Source organism: Cololabis saira, chromosome 11 (assembly GCF_033807715.1).
Source record: "Cololabis saira isolate AMF1-May2022 chromosome 11, fColSai1.1, whole genome shotgun sequence".
In the NCBI taxonomy this organism is placed as follows: domain Eukaryota; kingdom Metazoa; phylum Chordata; class Actinopteri; order Beloniformes; family Belonidae; genus Cololabis; species Cololabis saira.
In genome coordinates, this window is record NC_084597.1 from 29,550,738 (window position 1) to 29,569,887 (window position 19,150).

At 37.2% G+C, this 19,150-nt stretch overlaps 2 protein-coding genes across 3 annotated transcripts; both read left to right on the forward strand.

The window, feature by feature from the left end:
- Positions 1–1,709: 1,709 nt before the first annotated feature.
- Positions 1,710–4,931, forward strand: LOC133454701 (pseudouridylate synthase 1 homolog). Of its 2 annotated transcripts, none has more exons than XM_061733433.1 (6): positions 1,710–1,931; positions 2,865–3,082; positions 3,180–3,317; positions 3,678–3,780; positions 3,902–4,617; positions 4,747–4,931. In XM_061733433.1, the coding sequence occupies exons 1-6, from the start codon at positions 1,871–1,873 to the stop codon at positions 4,777–4,779; spliced, it is 1,269 nt and encodes a 422-aa protein (XP_061589417.1). In that variant the 5' UTR covers positions 1,710–1,870; the 3' UTR covers positions 4,780–4,931. The 2 variants fall into 2 exon arrangements, with proteins under 2 accessions (XP_061589417.1, XP_061589416.1); XM_061733432.1 differs by having other exon boundaries at positions 2,862–3,082; positions 4,747–4,930.
- A 2,093-nt stretch (positions 4,932–7,024) lies between these two features.
- On the forward strand, positions 7,025–14,047 carry noc4l (nucleolar complex associated 4 homolog). The gene is made up of 15 exons (XM_061733434.1): positions 7,025–7,211; positions 7,308–7,428; positions 8,643–8,749; positions 9,017–9,124; positions 9,268–9,417; positions 9,526–9,628; positions 9,757–9,791; positions 9,893–9,943; positions 10,038–10,149; positions 11,938–11,998; positions 12,125–12,235; positions 12,324–12,487; positions 13,152–13,234; positions 13,349–13,462; positions 13,632–14,047. Exons 1-15 carry the CDS (start codon positions 7,044–7,046, stop codon positions 13,746–13,748), a joined length of 1,605 nt encoding a protein of 534 aa, XP_061589418.1. The 5' UTR covers positions 7,025–7,043; the 3' UTR covers positions 13,749–14,047.
- Positions 14,048–19,150: the final 5,103 nt, after the last annotated feature.

Consider the following 19,150-nt stretch of genomic DNA (forward strand, 5'->3'; position numbering starts at 1 on the left):
AGGGATGTAGGATTTCAGATCACATGTCAGTATTCACAGCAGAAATGATGGCAGTATTATGGGCACTTAGGTAAATTGTAAATGGCTCACACTTATATAGCGCTTTCCAGCTGTACTCCTACAGCCCCAAAGCGCTTTACACTGCAAACATTCACCCACGCACACATACACAGACCGGTTGTCGGCGGAGCTGCCATACAACGGCGCTGGCCTGACAACCGGGAGCAACTGGGGGATTCAGTGTCTTGCCCAAGGACACAGGCGGAACTAGGGTTCGAACCACTGACCTTCAGGTTCATGGGCGAACTCTCTACCAACTGAGCCACCCCCCCCTAGGTGGGTTGAGGATAACAAACAAGGGCAATCAATTATACGCAGTGATTCAGCAGCAGTATTAACAACAATAAAAGAAACCAAGTCCAAGTCTAGACCGTACTTACTGTCAGAAATCTTCCAGAGCCTGTACAGAATTCACAGAGCAGGGTGTGAGGTGGGTTTTCTTTGGGTCCCAGCGCATATGGGAGTGGAGGGTAATGAGGTGGCAGATGAATTAGCAAAAAAGGCAGTACAGGAGGAAAGTATAGAAATCACTTTACAGTATGGATTGTCACAATACACTGAAATCATAAATAAGTCAACAAAAGAAATGTGGCAGAGGGCATGGGGAACTGAAAAGAAAGGGATGTCTTATTTTGCAATACAGAGCTCAGTGGAAAAAGGAAAATGCACTTTTAACTGTAAAAGGAAAGATTCAGTTGTTATTTCCAGGTTGAGGCTTGGGCATTGTGGGCTGAGGAGTGGGCTGGCTCTGATTAGGAAACACCCGGATGGTAAATGTGAGTGTGGAGGCAGTGAAACAGTGAGACACATCCTCGTCCAGTGCAAGAATGACTTTCTACAAAGGAGGAAGCTGTTCAGAGACCTGGGAGCAGCTGGAGAAACTGTATTTAATCTGCGTAATCTACTCAACCTGGATAACTGGACTAAAATGAAGAAACTGTTGGACTATCTGCACAGTATTGGACTATATAGGAAAATATATGGGTGATTCTTCAATTTGGGGCACTTTTGACTTTTGGAATTTTGAAAAAAAAAAGTTCTTTAATCTCTGTTTTTTCTATTTCAAAAGGTTTATCAATTGGTCTGGAACAAAGATCTTAGCATAGCTTTGATTGTACTTCATGATCATTTTGATATTATGATGCTTTTTTCAAAGTTGTCACAGTAAAATGTCATTACCATCACAAAAACAAAACACTGATTTTAATACAAAATGATTTGACAAGCAAAGTTTACACAATCATTCCAGTAAGTACAAAACATGCTCTTTAAAAATCATGTTCTAAATATTTGTAAGTACATTTAAAATACATTTTAACACCATGTTCTCTCTAACTTTTTAATATATTGCCTTGTCTCAACAATGAAATATTGCATAATGAGAATATTTGAATTGCAATGCATATTTTTTCAGAAAATACAAATTAAGACAATTAAACATTACCACAATGATTGAGGTAAAACCCAAGTTAACAAAAAAGCAAACTTTTCTGTCAAAAAGTGTATTATATATATATATAAAATATATATAAAAAATATATAATAATATAATACACTGACAAAGACTTGAATAATGATCAGTAGAGGGCAGCAATACGCCGTTGATGCATCTAGTCTGCCTAACCCAAAGAAGAAGAAGAAGAAGAAGAAGAGGCTTCCCATTGGCCTATACCTACATCCATGCCGTAGACGTCCACTGTTACTCTCAGTAGTATTTCTGAACCACCTTTCCTGTGCTAATAACGTCTCCAGCTCAGCTGATGGAGCAGGTTAAAAGCCGCAGCACATCTTCCTGACCGTCCAGCCGGACATGCTTCATGTTCCGACGCTGTTAAGGACCTTCCTGACCCGCAGGACGCTGGAGAGAAACGGTGAGTCAACTTAACGAAACGTGAACACGTTCAGCTGTCCAGCTGCAGATGAGTCGCTTCCTGTGCTGTTTCACAGTTTCCCCATCTGATTGTTTTGCACAGGGGCAAAAAACCCGTTTCATAGTTGGGGGGGACAATAAACAGTAACATTTTAGACAATAAATCCAGGGGGGGACAAGGAATAAAAGTTTTAGCCTTCCTTTAATACAGCATTTTGACATTTCCATCTCTATCTCGCAAACAGGCAGAAGACCTTTCTTAGAGCAATACAAAACAATGGTATTAGGTGGAAGGTGGCAATAATACACTGCAAAAACCCAAAATCTTAACAAGAATATTTGTCTTATTTCTAGTTAAAATGTCTCATTTGTAGTTAAAAAAAATCTCATTACACTTAAAACAAGACTCATCACTGGAAAAAAAACAACAATTTTCACCTGTTTCAAGTAGATTTTCACTTAAAATAAGTAGAAAAATCTGCCAGTGGAACAAGATTTATCTTCTCATTACAAGCAATAAAATCTTGTTCCACTGGCAGATATTTCTACTTATTTCAAGTGAAAATGTACTTGAAACAGGTGAAAATCGTTGTTTTTTTCCAGTGATGAGTCTTGTTTTAAGTGTAATGAGATTTTACTGTTTATTATTATTTTCGATTTCGGTTTCGGCCACAAATTTTCATTTTGGTGCATCACTACTAAATATTACTGCATTGTTCCAAAATTATTAATTCTGTCTCAAATTATTCTAGGGGGGGACAGCTTTACTAATGGGGGGGACTTGTCCCCCCTGTCCTCCCCGGGATTTTCGCCCCTGGTTTTGCAGTCTCCTTTCTGTGTGTACTGAGCCTGTTTGTGGTCTCGTAAAACTGGGAAAACGAAGTGTAAATAATGGCACATAAATATCACCGTTTGTTATGTGTTTTCTTAGCAGGTGGCTTTTTGAAGCTGTTCAGCACAATGAGCGAAGGCGACACTGAGCGGAGAGGAAAGCAGCTGAAGAGAGCGACAGAAGAGAATGAGGACTCTGCTGAGAGAGCCGCCAAAACAGCGAGAGCAGAGGAAAAGAACACAGAAAAGGACAAGAAATATCCCAAGAAAAAAGTGGTTCTCCTTCTAGCATACTCTGGGAAGGGATATTATGGCATGCAGGTGAATTTAACAGCCACTCTTTTATTTTGTTGCTGTGTTGCACATGCTCTTATTAATTTGAAGTATGTTAACATTTAGAAATGTTCTCACTTTTCAGAGAAACTGTGGAAACTCTCAGTTTAGGACCATTGAAGACGATCTGGTCAGTGCTCTTGTTAAAGCTGGCTGTATTCCTGAAGGCCATGGTGATGACATGAAGAAGATGTCTTTTCAGAGATGTGCCAGGACAGACAAGGTGCGTGTTTGAAATCAAGTTTTTTTTCCACTGCAAATCATCTGCATTCATTTAGTTAGTTTAGTTATTTAATTATAAACTTGTGAACTATTAAAGACAATATCCATGATTCAATTAAATTTTATTTATATAGATTCTATTACAACAGAAGTTGTGTCTAGGTGCTTTCCAGAGACCCAGAACATGACCCCCGAGCAATTATTACATAAACAATTATGTGCATATATGTAGATATTTGACTAGGAATAGGAAAATATACTATACTATGGTGAAAATATACTATACAATTTGTTTAGAGATTAATTTTTATGCATTTGACAAAATGCATTCTTCATTTATTAGATTTTTTTTTTCTTTTAGGGTGTGTCTGCTGCTGGTCAAATAGTGTCTCTGAAGTTATGGTTGATTGAGGACATCGTTGAAAAAATCAATGAAAATCTGCCACCACAGATTAGGGTGATTGGTGAGATGCTGATTCCAAACATCTTTTTAAAGTTTGAGTTATTGATATTTGAATTATGGGCCAATTTTTCTGCTAAGTGCTAGAGGGGAAGAAAATAAAAATATTGCTTGTGTATCCACAGGATGCAAACGGGTGACCCAGGGCTTTAATTCCAAGAACAACTGTGATGCTCGTACATATTCCTACATGCTTCCAACAGTGGCCTTTGCCCCAAAACAACAAACTTGGCAAGATAGCAAACTTGGCGATATAGCAGCATTTCGACTCGAACCAGAGACAATTCCAAGGGTGAACCGGCTCTTTGCTCTCTATAAAGGCACCCACAACTTTCACAACTTCACCTCCCAGAAGGCTCCAAATGATCCCAGTGCCCGTCGCTACATCTCAGAGATGTCCTGTGGAGAACCTTTTATGTGCAACAATTATGAGTTTGCAGTGATTACCGTTCGAGGTCAGAGCTTTATGCTGCACCAGATTCGCAAGATGATCGGCCTGGTGATTGCAGTAATCAAGGGCTATGCAAAGGAGGAGGTGATGGAGCGGAGCTGGGGACAGCAGAAGGTAGATGTTCCCAAAGCTCCGGGACTTGGGCTGGTCCTCGAAATGGTTCACTTCACCCGGTACAACGAACGCTTCGGAAAGGATGGTGTACACGAGCGGCTGGAGTGGGATGTGGAGAAAGAGGCAATCAAAGCCTTTAAAGAGGCCCACATCCACCCCACCATCGTGGAGACGGAGTGTCAGGAGGGCTCCATGGTCAGCTGGATGTCTAACCTTCCTATCCATGATTTTGAAGCCACAGCCACTGGAACAAGAGACAGCAAGGACCAAAAACAGGTTCCGGTTGATTGTGTTCCTTTTCTCTTTTTTTTTTTTTTTTTTTTTTCCATTTTGCGATGCTGATGTAAATGCTGAAATTCAAAACTCTTACACATTGTAATGATTGTTTCTCCCCCTTTTTCTCAGGACAACGCAGGGGAAGGAAATGACTCTGATTAGACTTCGATGTCAGAAGAAAAATAAATATGTTTTTCATCAAAACATTTTGTCTTATGTTCAATATGATTGTTTAAAGGGGACCTATTATGAAAAACATGTTTTTTCTTGCTTTAACATATATAAAGTGGTAGGGGTGGGTTAAAAATATCGATATATCGATATTTTATCGATATGCATGTGTAGGAACGATTAACGATACATAAATCCAAGTATCGATTTACATTTTTTTTTTTTTTTTTTTTTTTTAATCGCGATTTTTTTTTTTTTTCCCCATTTTATCACCCAGTGCTCCTACCTAAGTCATTCCTGGGCATTGCTCCATCTACCAACCCCGGGAGGCCCTGCACTGAGCTCAAGTCTCCTCCTTACTTGAGGAGTGAGCAGGCTGCTTCTTTTCACCAGGCAGGGTGGGGCTTCTCTGGCCGGACGTGGCGTGTGGAAGGATCATGTTATTCCCTTATTGTAACAAGAATATCGATATCGTATCATATCGGAAATCGTATCGTCTTGGGACCTAGTGTATCGGAATCGTATCGGGAGGTCAGTGATGATACCCAGCTCTATAAAGTGCTCTCCCCTCAGCCTGCCAACTCAGAGAAGGAGGAAAGCAACCAAATTCTGCAGTGTCTGTACAGCCGCCCGGATGAGCCATTCAGTGTCATGTGGCTTCTACGAGCCGTTCAGATTCTGCCGATTTTCGTGCCGTCACGACAGGAGCGATGCGTGAAACCACGCCCACAACTAACTCCGCCGGCCGGAGTTTCCGCCATTTTTTCGTAGCGGTGTATCGCATCATTCAGGCAGCCAATCAGCACAGAGCCTCATTATCATAGCCCCGCCCACTCAGAATCCCTCATAGATAATGAGGTTAGAAACGGGGAAGATAAAGACATGGCTCAGAGGCTGAATTTCTAATTTATTTAGCAAAAACAATCAAAAGCTTGTTTTTAAGACATTCAAAGCCTGTTTAAAATAGGTATTAGGTGCCATAATAGGTCCCCTTTAAATTTTTTCTTTTAGGAGGATTACATTTTTTTCCCTTATACATAGTTGTTAACAAACAAGAGAATAAAATTGGCAATCTTATTGTCTCTTGCCAGTTAATCTACACTGAAATAATGTCTGGTTTGTAATATATCTACCTCATCTGTCGTCTGTCTCTAGTGAGGTGTTTGGCAACGTTAACATTCACAATAGATTTTAGAAATTCTGCTAACCTAAATATTCACTGTGTGGTTCATCATTTTATATTTTATGTTTTTTATTTAAATGGTGTATATAATAGAAGCCTTTAAAATAATATTTCCTTTATTAGTCCCACAATGGTGAAATTCTTTCTCTGCATTTTAAACCGTCTCTAGTCAAATTAGGAGCAAAGGGGGTATCTAATCCATACAATACGTACACACACACACACACACACACACATATATATATATATATATATATATATATATATATATATATATATATATATATATATATATAAATAAATAAAATCAACTCTGTTAATTTGTATGAAACATTGATTTTTTACAATATCTCATTCAGTGAGCCATTCAAATTTGTTGTGTACTGTTTTGCGTCCCAGACTGAGCTCTGAGTGGAATTATTCGCTTGATCCTAATTTCCTGACTTCCCAACATACTAATTCTACTATACCTTGGAATTGTGTAGCTGTAGGACAGATCTCAAAAGAGGCACATCGTGCAAAGAAGGTGGGTTTTGAGTGGAGCTGAGGATCTCACTCAACCCCTGAAAACCGGCTGAGGTAAAATACATGCTTGAAAAGTGAGCTCCCCTGTTAGAATTTACTACAGTATGTAACACACACCTGGAACACTTCAGAAAATTTAATCAATTTATAAAAAGGAGAGATGTGTCTTTAAAGTGTTTAAAATTAGATTTCTTAAATATAAATACTGTTAAATATTGTCAAAGCTGGGACGTATTTTCAGAAGATTAAAAGACAAGAGCTCCATCTTCCAATCAAAAGAGCTTGCGTGAGCATTTTCGAGCCGTGCTGCGTTCAAGTACTCATCTCTAAACAAGTATCAGCTACTTTATCAGGAAATGCTTGGATTTACCGATATTGAGATTTAAAGTTAAATGTCTACGTTATAATTAAATTCTCATTCGGCTAAAATCCGTACTACCACCTCCAAATATAAATTTAAATTAAAATACAATACATGGGGGGGTGCTCACGAAGAATAAGAATATGTTTTGCTCCTATTCTTAAGATGTCGATAAAACGCCTCACGATGACGTCATTAAACATGGCGCCGGCCAGGAAACGCAACGTGAGTTCGATGAAAACATCAAAACTAAACATAAAAAAAGCTAAAGTTGATGCAGACAGTATTGTTGACCGTATCATTGAAAGCAGAAAGAATGCCAACGACGTCTTTGACGTTCTTCAACTCCTTCAGGTATAAAACCAAGCATCCAACACGTGTGTAGCAGTTTTTGAATCCAGCTGAATGTTAGCATTTCCGTGAAGGCAGTTGTATTTTCTCTGTTAACAGTCAGATAAAGAGAAGGATGTTACCAATGCTATTAACTCGTGTAGCAGATTGTTTTGCACATCGTTGGAGAAAAAAGATCTGTATAGGGGGAATCTCCCTGCAGAGGATGAGGCGTTGAGCGGTGAGTATGAACTGATGGTTCCAGGTCAATAATCGTAGTTCTGGAAGTAAGCAGACAATACACAATCCCCCTAAATACCTATATAACCAGTACTCGAGTTGTAAAAAAAAAAAAATCAGGGGGGATGGTGGATTTTATCATATGGGAACAGATAATTTGTGCTGATTACAAATAATATAATATATTACAAATAATAGCACTGACCAAGACACCTGCAGAAATACTGCAGGAATGACATAGCAGCAGTTAAATGCAGCCTTCTGTAAGCTTTAAATATCCACTGGGCTTAGATCAAATACATCAAAACACAACAATAAAAAACAGTTTTCTGAACTTATCAATATGATTCTGTCCTTCACAGGATAAGTAAAATGGATCACTGCAAAAACTCAAAATCTTAAGAATATTTGTCTTATTTCTAGTTAAAATGTCTTATTTTAGTAAAAAAATCTCATTACACTTAAAACAAGACTCATCACTGGAAAAAACAATTATTTTCACCTGTTTCAAGTAGATTTTCACTTAAAATAAATAGAAAAATCTGCCAGTGGAACAAGATTTTTTGCTTGTAATAAGAAGATACATTTTGTCCCACTGGCAAATTTTTCTACTTATTTCAAGTGAAAATTTACTTGAAACGGGTGAAAATTGTCAAATAAGTTATTTTTCTGGTGTTATTTTTCTGGTGATGACTCTAAATGTTGAAATAGCAGTAATACCAGATTCATTGATGAAATGACATAAGGGATGGAAAGGGGGGATGGCAGTTTTACAGGGGGGATGATTTGGACCGTTTTTATTTCAAGAGTGATGCCATCCCCCCTCATCCCCCCTCAACTCGAGTACACTATATAACCGATAGGTCTCAAAGTGAGAATCATCAACCATCACCATGGGTTGGAATGGATTATATCTTTATGATATAAGCAATGTTTTTAAGGAACAACGGTTTGGTTAAAGGGGCGTTTTTACAACAGTACGACAATTTTACGACAATATAACCTACATTTCTGGAACCTTAAGAAGATCAACAGGAAACCTTTAGAGGAACATGCCCCGATTAAGAAAACCTGCTCGAGTTACAGTTTGGGAAACTTCCCAGACTCATAAGCTCATCTTTGATATAAGTTTCACAACCCATACATTGTCTGCAGTGAACGGTTGCAAATTGAAACTGCAGCTATTTAATTTTATCGTGCAAATATCCTTGACAGGAGACTTCAGTGCGGAGGAGAAGTACCGGGTCTTCATGCGACACCGTTACAATAGTTGTGTGGAGATCTTGCTTGAGCATCTCAACCACGAACTTCATGACGTCAAGGTGAGTTTAATTTGAACCTTGATCCTGTGTTTACAAAATAAAAAAAATCATGCATATATTAGATAACGGTCCTTTACGTCAAAGTGCACACTAAAGAGAATAATTCGGTCCCATTCAAAAACCTCTGCTGTTATAATTTCCTATCGATTTCCATCACTTAAATCACATCACTTAAAAAAGTTTGCATATTCCCAACGCAATGACTAAAGGAGAAACGTTTTCTTCACTTCTGAATTTGGCTGAATTTTTGATAAATGTGTGAAACAGGAAAGTGCCTTGTGCTGCTTGATGCAATTCGCAGCCGGAGAAGGACAACATCCACTGGAGGACTTGGACTGGAGTGAACATTACAGCTTCCCAAGGGATCTGATCCAGGTAGATTTTTACATGTCATGCAAATAACAGATATGCCTCTTGTTTTGTGTGGCTCTGTGATTTTGTACCTTTTTAACAGAATCATTCTATTGTAAATAGTGGCAAATTCATCTTGTGACATTTCTGTTTTCTGTTGCTGTTAGACATTGGTGGACAACATTTTGTCTAAGACCACGGACAATTCCCTCCTGATCTCCAGGTTCCAGGAGTTTCTTGAGATGGAGGATTTGCGCTACTATGTCATGAGCTCTATCCGAGAGAACATTGGCAAAGTCATGGACAAAAACAAAGGCGTACGAAAACCCGGCTCTTGTGCTTCAGCTGTGTTTATTCACTCTGATGCTGTTTCCTGCGTTGTTATATCATTTAGTGTGTTAATGCTATTTGCCTGATCCCCTTAGGCTGTGATGTCCGTATATCAGTACAACGTGTTTACCCTCATGTCCAACATCAGCATGCCAAGCCAGGAATCAGAGCTAACCAACTTCATGGTTAAACAGGAAGGTGAGAGCTTTTATGTTTCTTGGATGTTAGAAAGTGACTGTGCAGTTTCATCTGATATCATTTTCCATAGATGGGAAAAACTCCAATGTTATTACAATTATTAATAATAATAATGTTTTTTTTTAAAGCCAAGCATGATGACTGGAAAGCTGCTAAACTGAGTGTAAGTTAAACAAAAAAAAGAAAGAAAAAGAAAAATCTTAACTTTTTCCTGCAACTCAAATGTCTCCGGAATAAAAAAACATATTCTGCTTTCCTTTATAGGACCACAAGCGCGCCTTTGAAAGGATGTGGCTTGGTTTTCTCAAAAATAAAGTAAATCTCATAATTTAATGACATTTCACAACATTCTCGTTGTGCTAACCGCTTAGTCTCACCTTTTGTTTGTTTTCCTCTGTCTATATTGTAGTTGCCAAACAGCATGTATAAAAAGGTTCTGGTGATCCTTCATGACTCAATTCTGCCGAACATGAGCAAACCCACACTGATGATTGACTTTTTGACTGCGGCTTATGAAGTTGGTAAGTTACAAATGCATTTTTGTGGCACTACTACTGTGACACAAGGTGAACTGACAGTTAACCTTTTGATATAACTTCAAAACCATTTTCTCATCTTGTATTTAGTATATGAGGCCTCACACAGTGGTGAATTGTGGGTAAACCCTATCTTAAATTGGTTTAAAAAAAAAAAAAGAGCTTTGCTCATTTTATTTCCTCCCTAATATAGTACTTATATGGTGTACCCCCTTGAAATACCTGCTAGGGGTCTTGATTATGTTTAAAAACTCATTGGCTCTGTGTTAGCAACAGGAATCTATCTGTTCAAGCCAGCCCCCGGGTCTCCCACTCAGAAGGTGTGCCGATTTTTTCCAGTGGCCAGCCGCGGTACTGCAACAAAAAATCCCATGGGGCCCAGAAAGCTTTTTTCTCACAGACCGCAATAGTAAAAGAGAAGCCTCTAAAACTGTTCACAGGACACCTCCAGCTGTAATCACCGGCAATTACTAATCTTTGTATTATATATTTTTAAGTCATGGACTTTATATCCGTCAAAAATGTTTTATAACGGCTAGAAAAGTCAAAGAAAAGTCTCTTTCTGGCTGTGACGTCACGGCTGACGTCACAGCCGTGTCCGTGCATTCCACGGATGTATTATATTAATATATATTATATAATTATATTATATTAATACATTAATAATATATGTAATACTATACATGTAATAATATACATGAATTAATATATTATATTAATACATATTATATTAATATTCGCGTCATTGCCCCGGGGCATGATGGGAGGCCCCAGAGCATCATGGGAGGTGACTCAACTGCGCATGCTCTATGGGCCCGTGTATGCGGAAGTAAACCCGGAAGTCAGAGATTTTTTCGGCGTATGCGCTGGCTGAGCAGAATGCATTGAAATGAATGGGCGGCCATTTTCAATCTCCCATCCAGTTTTATAATAGATCCATGGTTCAAGCCCATATGTGTAGTGATTCGCACATAACCACTAGTGAGCTTGCTATTTGTCATGAAAATAATTTAGACGGAACAGCTGCTGGTTTTCTCTTTTGGAAATTCACACAGTGGACTGAGGCAGCTCAGCGCTGCTTTAATGTGATTACATACAGCAGTGTCTAAGCATCATTGTTAAGATTGGGGTGCTCCGTGACGCCAACTCAACCTTAAACACAGAACTCACCTCTTTTTCACCTCTGTTACTACTTCCCAAGGTGGGAAAAAAAGGCATGACAGAAATTCTACTTGCTATTCTGCCTTGATGTCGTATAAATGCACAATTAAGTGTAATATAGATAAAGATGTACTGCCTGAAAGTGCTGTGTGTAAAGGACTTTTGTTTTAGTAACTGAAGTCTACTCTGTTGTCTTCTTTGCTGTTTGTGGAGCTCTTATTGATCTCCTGGTGGATGTTGTGTGGAGTTTGTAGCCACATCTGTCTCTGGTTTGCGTTTTCTTCTGTCCTTTATTTTTTTGTGTTTATTTTCAATGTGGTCTGACTATTTTTTTTTTTTTTTTACCTCATTGACATCTCTGATCTACCACTCTTTTGATCCCTCTCTGCAAATACTGAAAAGCAGGCAGTAAATAATGTAATAATTAGGGGTGTCAAATTAGCGCATTAATTGCGATTAAATAAGGGCATATTTAGCGCATGTTTTTCTTAATCATAAAATAAATGAATGACTTTATACATTTTATATCAATGCTTTTTAGAATAACTGTACATGTAGACCCCAGTTCCGCGTGTTTAAGGTAACTATAGCGCTGTATTTTTTATTGAACAGGTGGGGCAATCAGTCTGCTGGCCCTCAATGGCCTTTTCATCCTCATACATCAACACAACCTGTGAGTATCAGGAAATCATTCTGGTGTGGTCACTTTTTTTAATAAAGTTGTGGAATACATTTGAACTTTAATGAAGAGAAGAGTGAAATACATATAAGTGTCATATTGTGTTTTGTGTGTTCACAGGGATTATCCTGATTTTTATAAGAAGTTGTACAATCTTCTTGAACCATCTGTTTTCCATGTGAAGTACAGAGCCCGTTTTTTCCATCTGGCCAACATCTTCCTGAGCTCCACGTAAGAGTTCTTTTTAAGAGTTCCCTTTTTAAACCTATTTTATAACAACGAAAACACAACAAATATGTTGTTTTGTGCTCGTCTTCAGCCACTTGCCAGTTTACTTGGTGGCTGCGTTTGCCAAACGCCTGGCTCGTCTGGCTCTCACGGCTCCGCCTACAGCTCTTCTCATGGTGCTGCCCTTCATCTATAACCTGATCCGCCGCCACCCTTCCTGCAGAATCCTCATTCACAAACCCAGCACAGAAGATGGTAACAGATAGTTTATGGCTGCTGTTTATTAATGTGTAACTCCTTAAAAGCATACTAATGCTCAACGTATTTTGTAAAAAATGTATACTGTACAATAGGGATGGGCGGTATGGACTAAACAATGTATCACAATAATTTCTGGCATTTATCCCGATAACGATAAAAATTACGATTAAAAAAAAAATACCAATTCAACTCCACCTTTTTAACTATAAATCTATCACCACATTCAGTCTTTGGAGCCCCCAAAACACTGCTCTAAAAGAATACTAAATGCTACTAAATATCATCAATAGAAATCTTTCTTTCTTTCTTTCTTTCTTTCTTTCTTTCTTTCTTTCTTTCTTTCTTTCTTTCTTTCTTTCTTTCTTTCTTTCTTTCTTTCTTTCTTTCTTTCTTTCTTTCTTTCTTTCTTTCTTTCTTTCTTTCTTTCTTTCTTTCTTTCTTTCTTTCTTTCTTCACATACGTTGTGCGTCGATTTAACGCAGAACCATAAATCCGGCTTTACACAAAAACGTCATATCGTTTTTACCGCGAGATGACAAATTCTTACAGTGGGGAATTTTTTTGACGGTATATCGTGAACGGTAAAATATCACCCATTCCTACTGTACAATCCGCAGCACTGTAGATGTTTTATTTTTGTTTCTGTTCGTAATGACAGAACCTCTCGAGGATCCGTATATGATGGATGTAGAGGATCCTGCTCATTGTCGTGCTTTAGAGAGCAGCTTGTGGGAAATTAAGGTGTGTGTGTGAGCCCGTTGGTTTCAGCTTCATAAATCCGTCATCTGTGGCACTGATGTCTGCTGAGATGTTTTTCAGCATGTTCTTATTTTCATTTTGTGCACTGTTTTCTAGACACTGCAGAAGCATTACCATCCAGATGTTGTCAAAGTAGCTATGCTGATTAACAAACCCCTTTCAGAGCAAGAGGATGACATCGATGAGGTGCTAGAGATAACAACATATGAGGTGATTGGATTTTTCCAGATTAACTTTATTTCTGTTTCTTTTGTTTAATGGAACTATTTCTGGTGAACAGTAATGATTAAGTATGGGCTGTTGGTGTGTACCGATTTTACAGAAATGCACATATTGACCATGGAGTAGTAAGGATAATTATCCCATTTTTTTTTCACAGTTGATGGAGAAAGACCTGAAGTCTCAGAACAAAAGTATCCCCCTGGAGTTTGACACGGCGTCACAGTTACTGAAAGAAGGCAGAGATGTGCTGGGGCAGCACTTTTGTCTGGTTTAAACATGAATAAAAACAACTCACTGCATTCTCTAAGTGATATAACTTTTTTAAATGATTTATCATTAAAGTTGAAGCTGGTAGGAGTTTGGACTCAATCTGGAGTATGGAAACACTGAAAGATGGACAAAAGTTTTGAGTTCCTTCTTTAAATCAGTAACTACCCATTGTATTTCATGTTCTTTTTCTCTAGCAATAAATTTTTATCTAATTTGACTCAAGTCGTGTTTTAATGTTTTTGCCTGTGGCTGTCCACACTCTTATTTTTGAACAATATTGAATTAAAAGAAAAGGAAAAGTCATCGGAAATTCAACTTTCTTTGTCTAATGTGGCCGCAACATGAGGTAAACGTAATTAAAACCCTGAAGTGCAATATATAAGGCCGCGGTTGAATTTGTTTGATATTGGATATTATGAATTCAACACCCATAAAACTTGTGATACATACCACTGATTTTGGTCAAACCACTTGTGATGTGTTCATGGTCATCTAGACTATATATCACAAAACAGTAATTATTAAAAAAAAATCATATATATGGGCTGATTTAAAAATCATATGGGCTGATTTAATGTGGTTTAATTAATTCAATACCCATAAAACTTGTGATACAATAGGCTACCACTGATTTTGGTCATATTGCTTGTGATGTGTTCATGGTCATCTAGACTATATATCACAAGAGAGTAATTATTATAAAATCATATTATGGGCTGATTTAATGAGGTTTAATGAAAACAATCGGTGTTGTGTATCACAAGTTTTATGGGTGTTGAATTCATAATATCCAATATCAAACCAATTCAACCGCGGTATATATAAGTCAATTTAAAAAATGTAAAAGATGTGTGGCTATTGGAGCATTTCTGTTGAAATATTAAGTTTTACAGTAGTTGTTACTGAAAGCCGCCGTTACTGAGAGTCCTACATAGAAACGAGCCAACACTAGCACTGCGCACAAAACTGGCTTTACGGTAGGAAAGCTGCTCATTTGGTTGTTTCTGTTTTACCATTTCAAGGTAAAAATACTGCACTGGAAATTTGAATTATAACTTTTTTTCGGGAAAAAATATTAGAAATGAACAAGAAACGTTTATGGTAAAAGCTGCTAGCTAGTGAGAGAATTTCAAACCTATTGTTTCGACAACACGTGCTTTGACAAAGCAGTTGCAGTATTTACTTATAACCTAGCCACCCTGACTTTTAAGTGTTTTAAATTATTTTCTTATTCCTAGTTATGGAAATGGGGGCAGATATAATTCATGTCAGAAAGTATTTCAAGTAATGAGAGTCATGGTGGATTATTTCTAAAGATGGACCTTTTCTGTGTAATTGTTAATATTAGTGATTAAGGGGAAAATTAACATTAATTTTATGTTCAACTGGGGACTCCAGAAACATGAATTTGGGTGAACAGCAATCCTTGTCCGCTTTGTATTTAAAGTGTATTTTTCTGGCCCTGAGATGTTCAATGCAATTGTAAATAAATGTTGGTCATGAATAGAGTAAATATACACTCACAGTCCTGAAAAAGGCTGTCAGGGCATCATATCTGGCAGTTTGATACATTTTCTACCGATACTGTATTAAATTAGCCATGATTTGTGCAGGTGAGATATTTCCATCTCTTGCTTACATTTCCTCCTCTCCTTTATTGTACCATATGGCCACACAGCAGGCAGCCCTGGTACAAGAACACAGTGTGATCAAACTCTGAATCATAACGGACTTTTGTTCAAAAGAGCAAGTCAAATCGTGCATTTATCCAGCAATGGCTCTGCAGACAGCCACACCTGCTACCAGCACCGAAACTAATTTGAAACCATGGCGGCGTCTTCCAACTCTGACGTGAATCTCTGCCCTTTTTAACTTTTTAATACCCATGTATTGTTACTGTTGGTAGGACTTATTATAGGCTACAGGACAGCGGACACAGCGTGGGACTGGGAAAGTGAGAAGCCAGCAAACACAAGAATGATGTGACAGAAACGAGAGAAGCCGAAGGCCATTTTTTAAGCAGGTAAGAACAGTTGCAATTATTTTCAAGTGGCTTTTCATTTGTAACAACATATTCACTGTCATAATGCTTTTAAAATGAATAAAGTGCAATTTATATCTTCTTTACTTCCTGAAACTCTTTCACCAAAGAAAGGACTCAAACAATATCCACAACTCACTTGCTTAAATATTACTTTAAATAGATGAATGAAGCAATATCTGGTAATCATTTAGTAGTAGGGCTGGGCGATATATCGAGATTTTAATATATATCGATATATTTTCAAACGCGATATGGTACGAGACAATATCGTTTATATCGATTTATTAAAAAAATATATATATATATATTTTTTTTATGATTTTGATATAGCTTATTTTGTGACATATTGACTTGAATGTTTTATTTGAGATTTGCACAAATGTTTTGTTATTTGCACAACTGTCAACCTCAGTGGAAAAGTCTGCCTGTTACTAATAATAATAATAATAATAATACATTTAATTTATAACGCACTTTCCATTCGAGAATCTCAAAGTGCTACAAGAAAGTAAAAAATAAAAAATAGAAAAATAGAATAAAATCATTTATCATAGCTGGCATATGCTTTCTTAAAAAGGTGGGGTTTGAGCCCTCTCTTAAAAGAGTCAATTGTCTGTGGTTCTCTCAGGTGGGCGGGGAGGGTATTCCATAGTTTAGGGGCAACGGAGCAGAAGGCCCGGTCTCCCATTGTGACCAGTTTAGTCAAGGTGGGTTTGAGGAGGTTGTTCTTGTTTGTTGAACGGGTGCGAGTGGGGGGCTGAGGATGGATCAGCTCCTTGAGGTAAGGAGGTGCGTTGCCATGGATGCATTGGTACGTGAGTAGGGAGATCTTGAATTGTTACTGTCTACATTGTATTAATTGCACAGTGTATTTTAATTTAATTGTTATGCAGGAAAGGGATATTTGTTTTTTTTTACTCAAGAAGCATTTTTATTCTATATATGCAGGCAGTTTATTTTTATTTCATTTGTTTTATACATTTTGATATTGTGCAGACCTCTGTTAATAAAGGAACCTGTGTGACATTTGGCACGAGGCTTTGTATTAAAACTGACTGTTTTTTTAAGGGTTTACCTCACAAAAAAATGAAGCTAACAGAGATGCTATGCTATAATGCTTTGGGGGAAACCCCAATTATGGCACAGAAAAAATATCGAGATATATATCGAGTATCGCCATTTAGCTAGAAAATATCGAGATATGACTTTTAGTCCATATCGCCTAGCCCTGTTTAGTAGTAAATCAATGGTCTCTTCATACGTAAGTGAAAATAATCTGTGTACAGTGGGACAAAGAACGTTTCTTGTTCTTTTAGAATCAACATTTTAGATGAACCTTTTTTAAAAAGTGGTGTCAAGAAATTAAAGTAATTGATTGACAGATCAGTCAGGAAGATGTGAGAAATTTCATTCAGGTTTATTATTATCACACAAGTGGAGCTCTTCTCACTTGATACATCTCTGATAGACATACCTTGGCGTGACAGAAGGTTCATAGAGATCTTGGCAAGTAGGGCCATTTCTTCATAAATCCACAGGATTCCTGTTCATTGTGTTCTCTTGTTGTTTTCTGCTGTTCTCCACAATCCCCTATGAGGAAATAGAAGCTGTCCAAGGTGAGTCAGCACAGAAAATCTGTTTGAACATTTGGCTGAGACCCTAAAATAGATGTGGAACAAGAAGACGCCACTTTATTTTCCCAATGTTTTCTCATGAACCAGACCTTGTCTGACCAATTAATGTCTTGACATTTTACTCTTGATTGTATCTGCAACAACGGTCATCTTTTGAGTATCACAAACCAAAAATGATTTATTGAAAAAAAGAGAAAGAAATCAGGGTGTTTATTGTGATATAGTTAAATCTGCTGAGTCACAAGCTTTTTTAACCTTTCCTCCCTTTATGTGTCACTGGTCTGTGATGTTACTGCTGTCAATACAGAGTTCCTTCATAGAAGTGAGCGTTGACATAAAGGTACAAACCAGGTCAAAATAAATGGGGATTTATCACCTTTTGATAAAAGCTAATGCGTTTCTCAGTGCTCTGTCTGCCCTCATGTTCTGATAAAGTAATCCTCTCTTACATAACTGCGTGCAGCTCTCTCTTTTTCATCAAAAAATCTCAAACAGAGGGATGCATTTAACACTCCTATTAGCAATTATAAATACATGTTAAAACGTACACTTGGGGGAAATAATGTTAAATTGAAAAAATGATTTCATTTTCAATCTGTGGCTGATTTTATTCTTTGCGATACCCTAAGAACCAAGATTAATACTAAAGGAATAAAACATAAGTGGAAGCCGCCCGTTTTTGGTATATGCATGCTTTATTTTAAACAATATTATTTATTTTAAGTAGATCGTATCAGGAAAGTAAGTGACAATGAAGCAAAATTGGGTTCTCTATATGGTTGAGTAATTACTACCGTTCTACTGTTATTAAAATAAATATAATAAATACTTACATTTTCTGTTAATAATAATAATAATAATAATAATAATAATAATAATGATAGATTTTATTTATAGAGCACTGCTCATTCAGGGAATCTCAGAGTGCTTACAAGATTACAACGAGTTAAAACAAGTGCAAGAAAAGGTCAGTATCAATAATCATTTAAAACTCAGAGATGGAGAAGCGGCGAACAAACACGCCAGCGTCCTCTCCTCTCTACTCTCCTTAACAGTTAAATGCTTTCCTGAATAGGAAGGTTTTCAGGCCTGTTTTGAAAGTGTCCAAGTTCTGTGGAGCTGTGGTCTGTTAAAACTTTCTTGAAATATCATTGTTTTTTTTTCAGTGATTTTTCAATATCTTTATACAATAACCTCTTAACCAAATAGGGTATTGTCATATCCATCCATCCATCCATCCATCCATCCATCCATCCATCCATCCATCCATCCATCCATCCATCCATCCATCCATCCATCCATCCATCCATCCATCCATCCATCCATCCATCCATCCATCACAAGGCCACAAAGAAGCAAATGAGACAAACTAATAGCTATCAATCATTTTCTTTGAAAGAGTAAAAGATTCAAAATAATCTTGTCAAGGATGGTAAAAAAAATCTCAGTTTTGATATCCTTTGACAATAAAACTATCCTATCTCATGGGATGTTATATTATAGTATTATTATATTGGTATATATTATAGTATGGTGATATCATTTTGTTACATGTTATAATATTATAATATTATTATGTTATATTAGGATATTATTATATTATTATATGCTGTTATAGTATTACATATATTACCTTATATTATATCGTGCTATATTATATCACTCTATATGATAATTATCTATTTATTTATTTATTTTTTTAAATAATGTTCTTAATGTATTTACGTT

Bases quoted from the DNA above. Each gene is read 5' to 3' on its own strand.
- noc4l (XM_061733434.1), top strand. From the start codon at position 7,044: ATGACGTCATTAAACATGGCGCCGGCCAGGAAACGCAACGTGAGTTCG. The intron at 9,418-9,525 runs GTACGAAAACCC...TGATCCCCTTAG, and splicing joins TCATGGACAAAAACAAAGGC to GCTGTGATGTCCGTATATCA. The intron at 13,463-13,631 runs GTGATTGGATTT...TTTTTTTCACAG, and splicing joins TAGAGATAACAACATATGAG to TTGATGGAGAAAGACCTGAA.
- LOC133454701 (XM_061733432.1), top strand. From the start codon at position 1,871: ATGCTTCATGTTCCGACGCTGTTAAGGACCTTCCTGACCCGCAGGACG. The intron at 3,083-3,179 runs GTGAATTTAACA...CTCACTTTTCAG, and splicing joins AGGGATATTATGGCATGCAG to AGAAACTGTGGAAACTCTCA. The intron at 3,318-3,677 runs GTGCGTGTTTGA...TTTTTCTTTTAG, and splicing joins GATGTGCCAGGACAGACAAG to GGTGTGTCTGCTGCTGGTCA.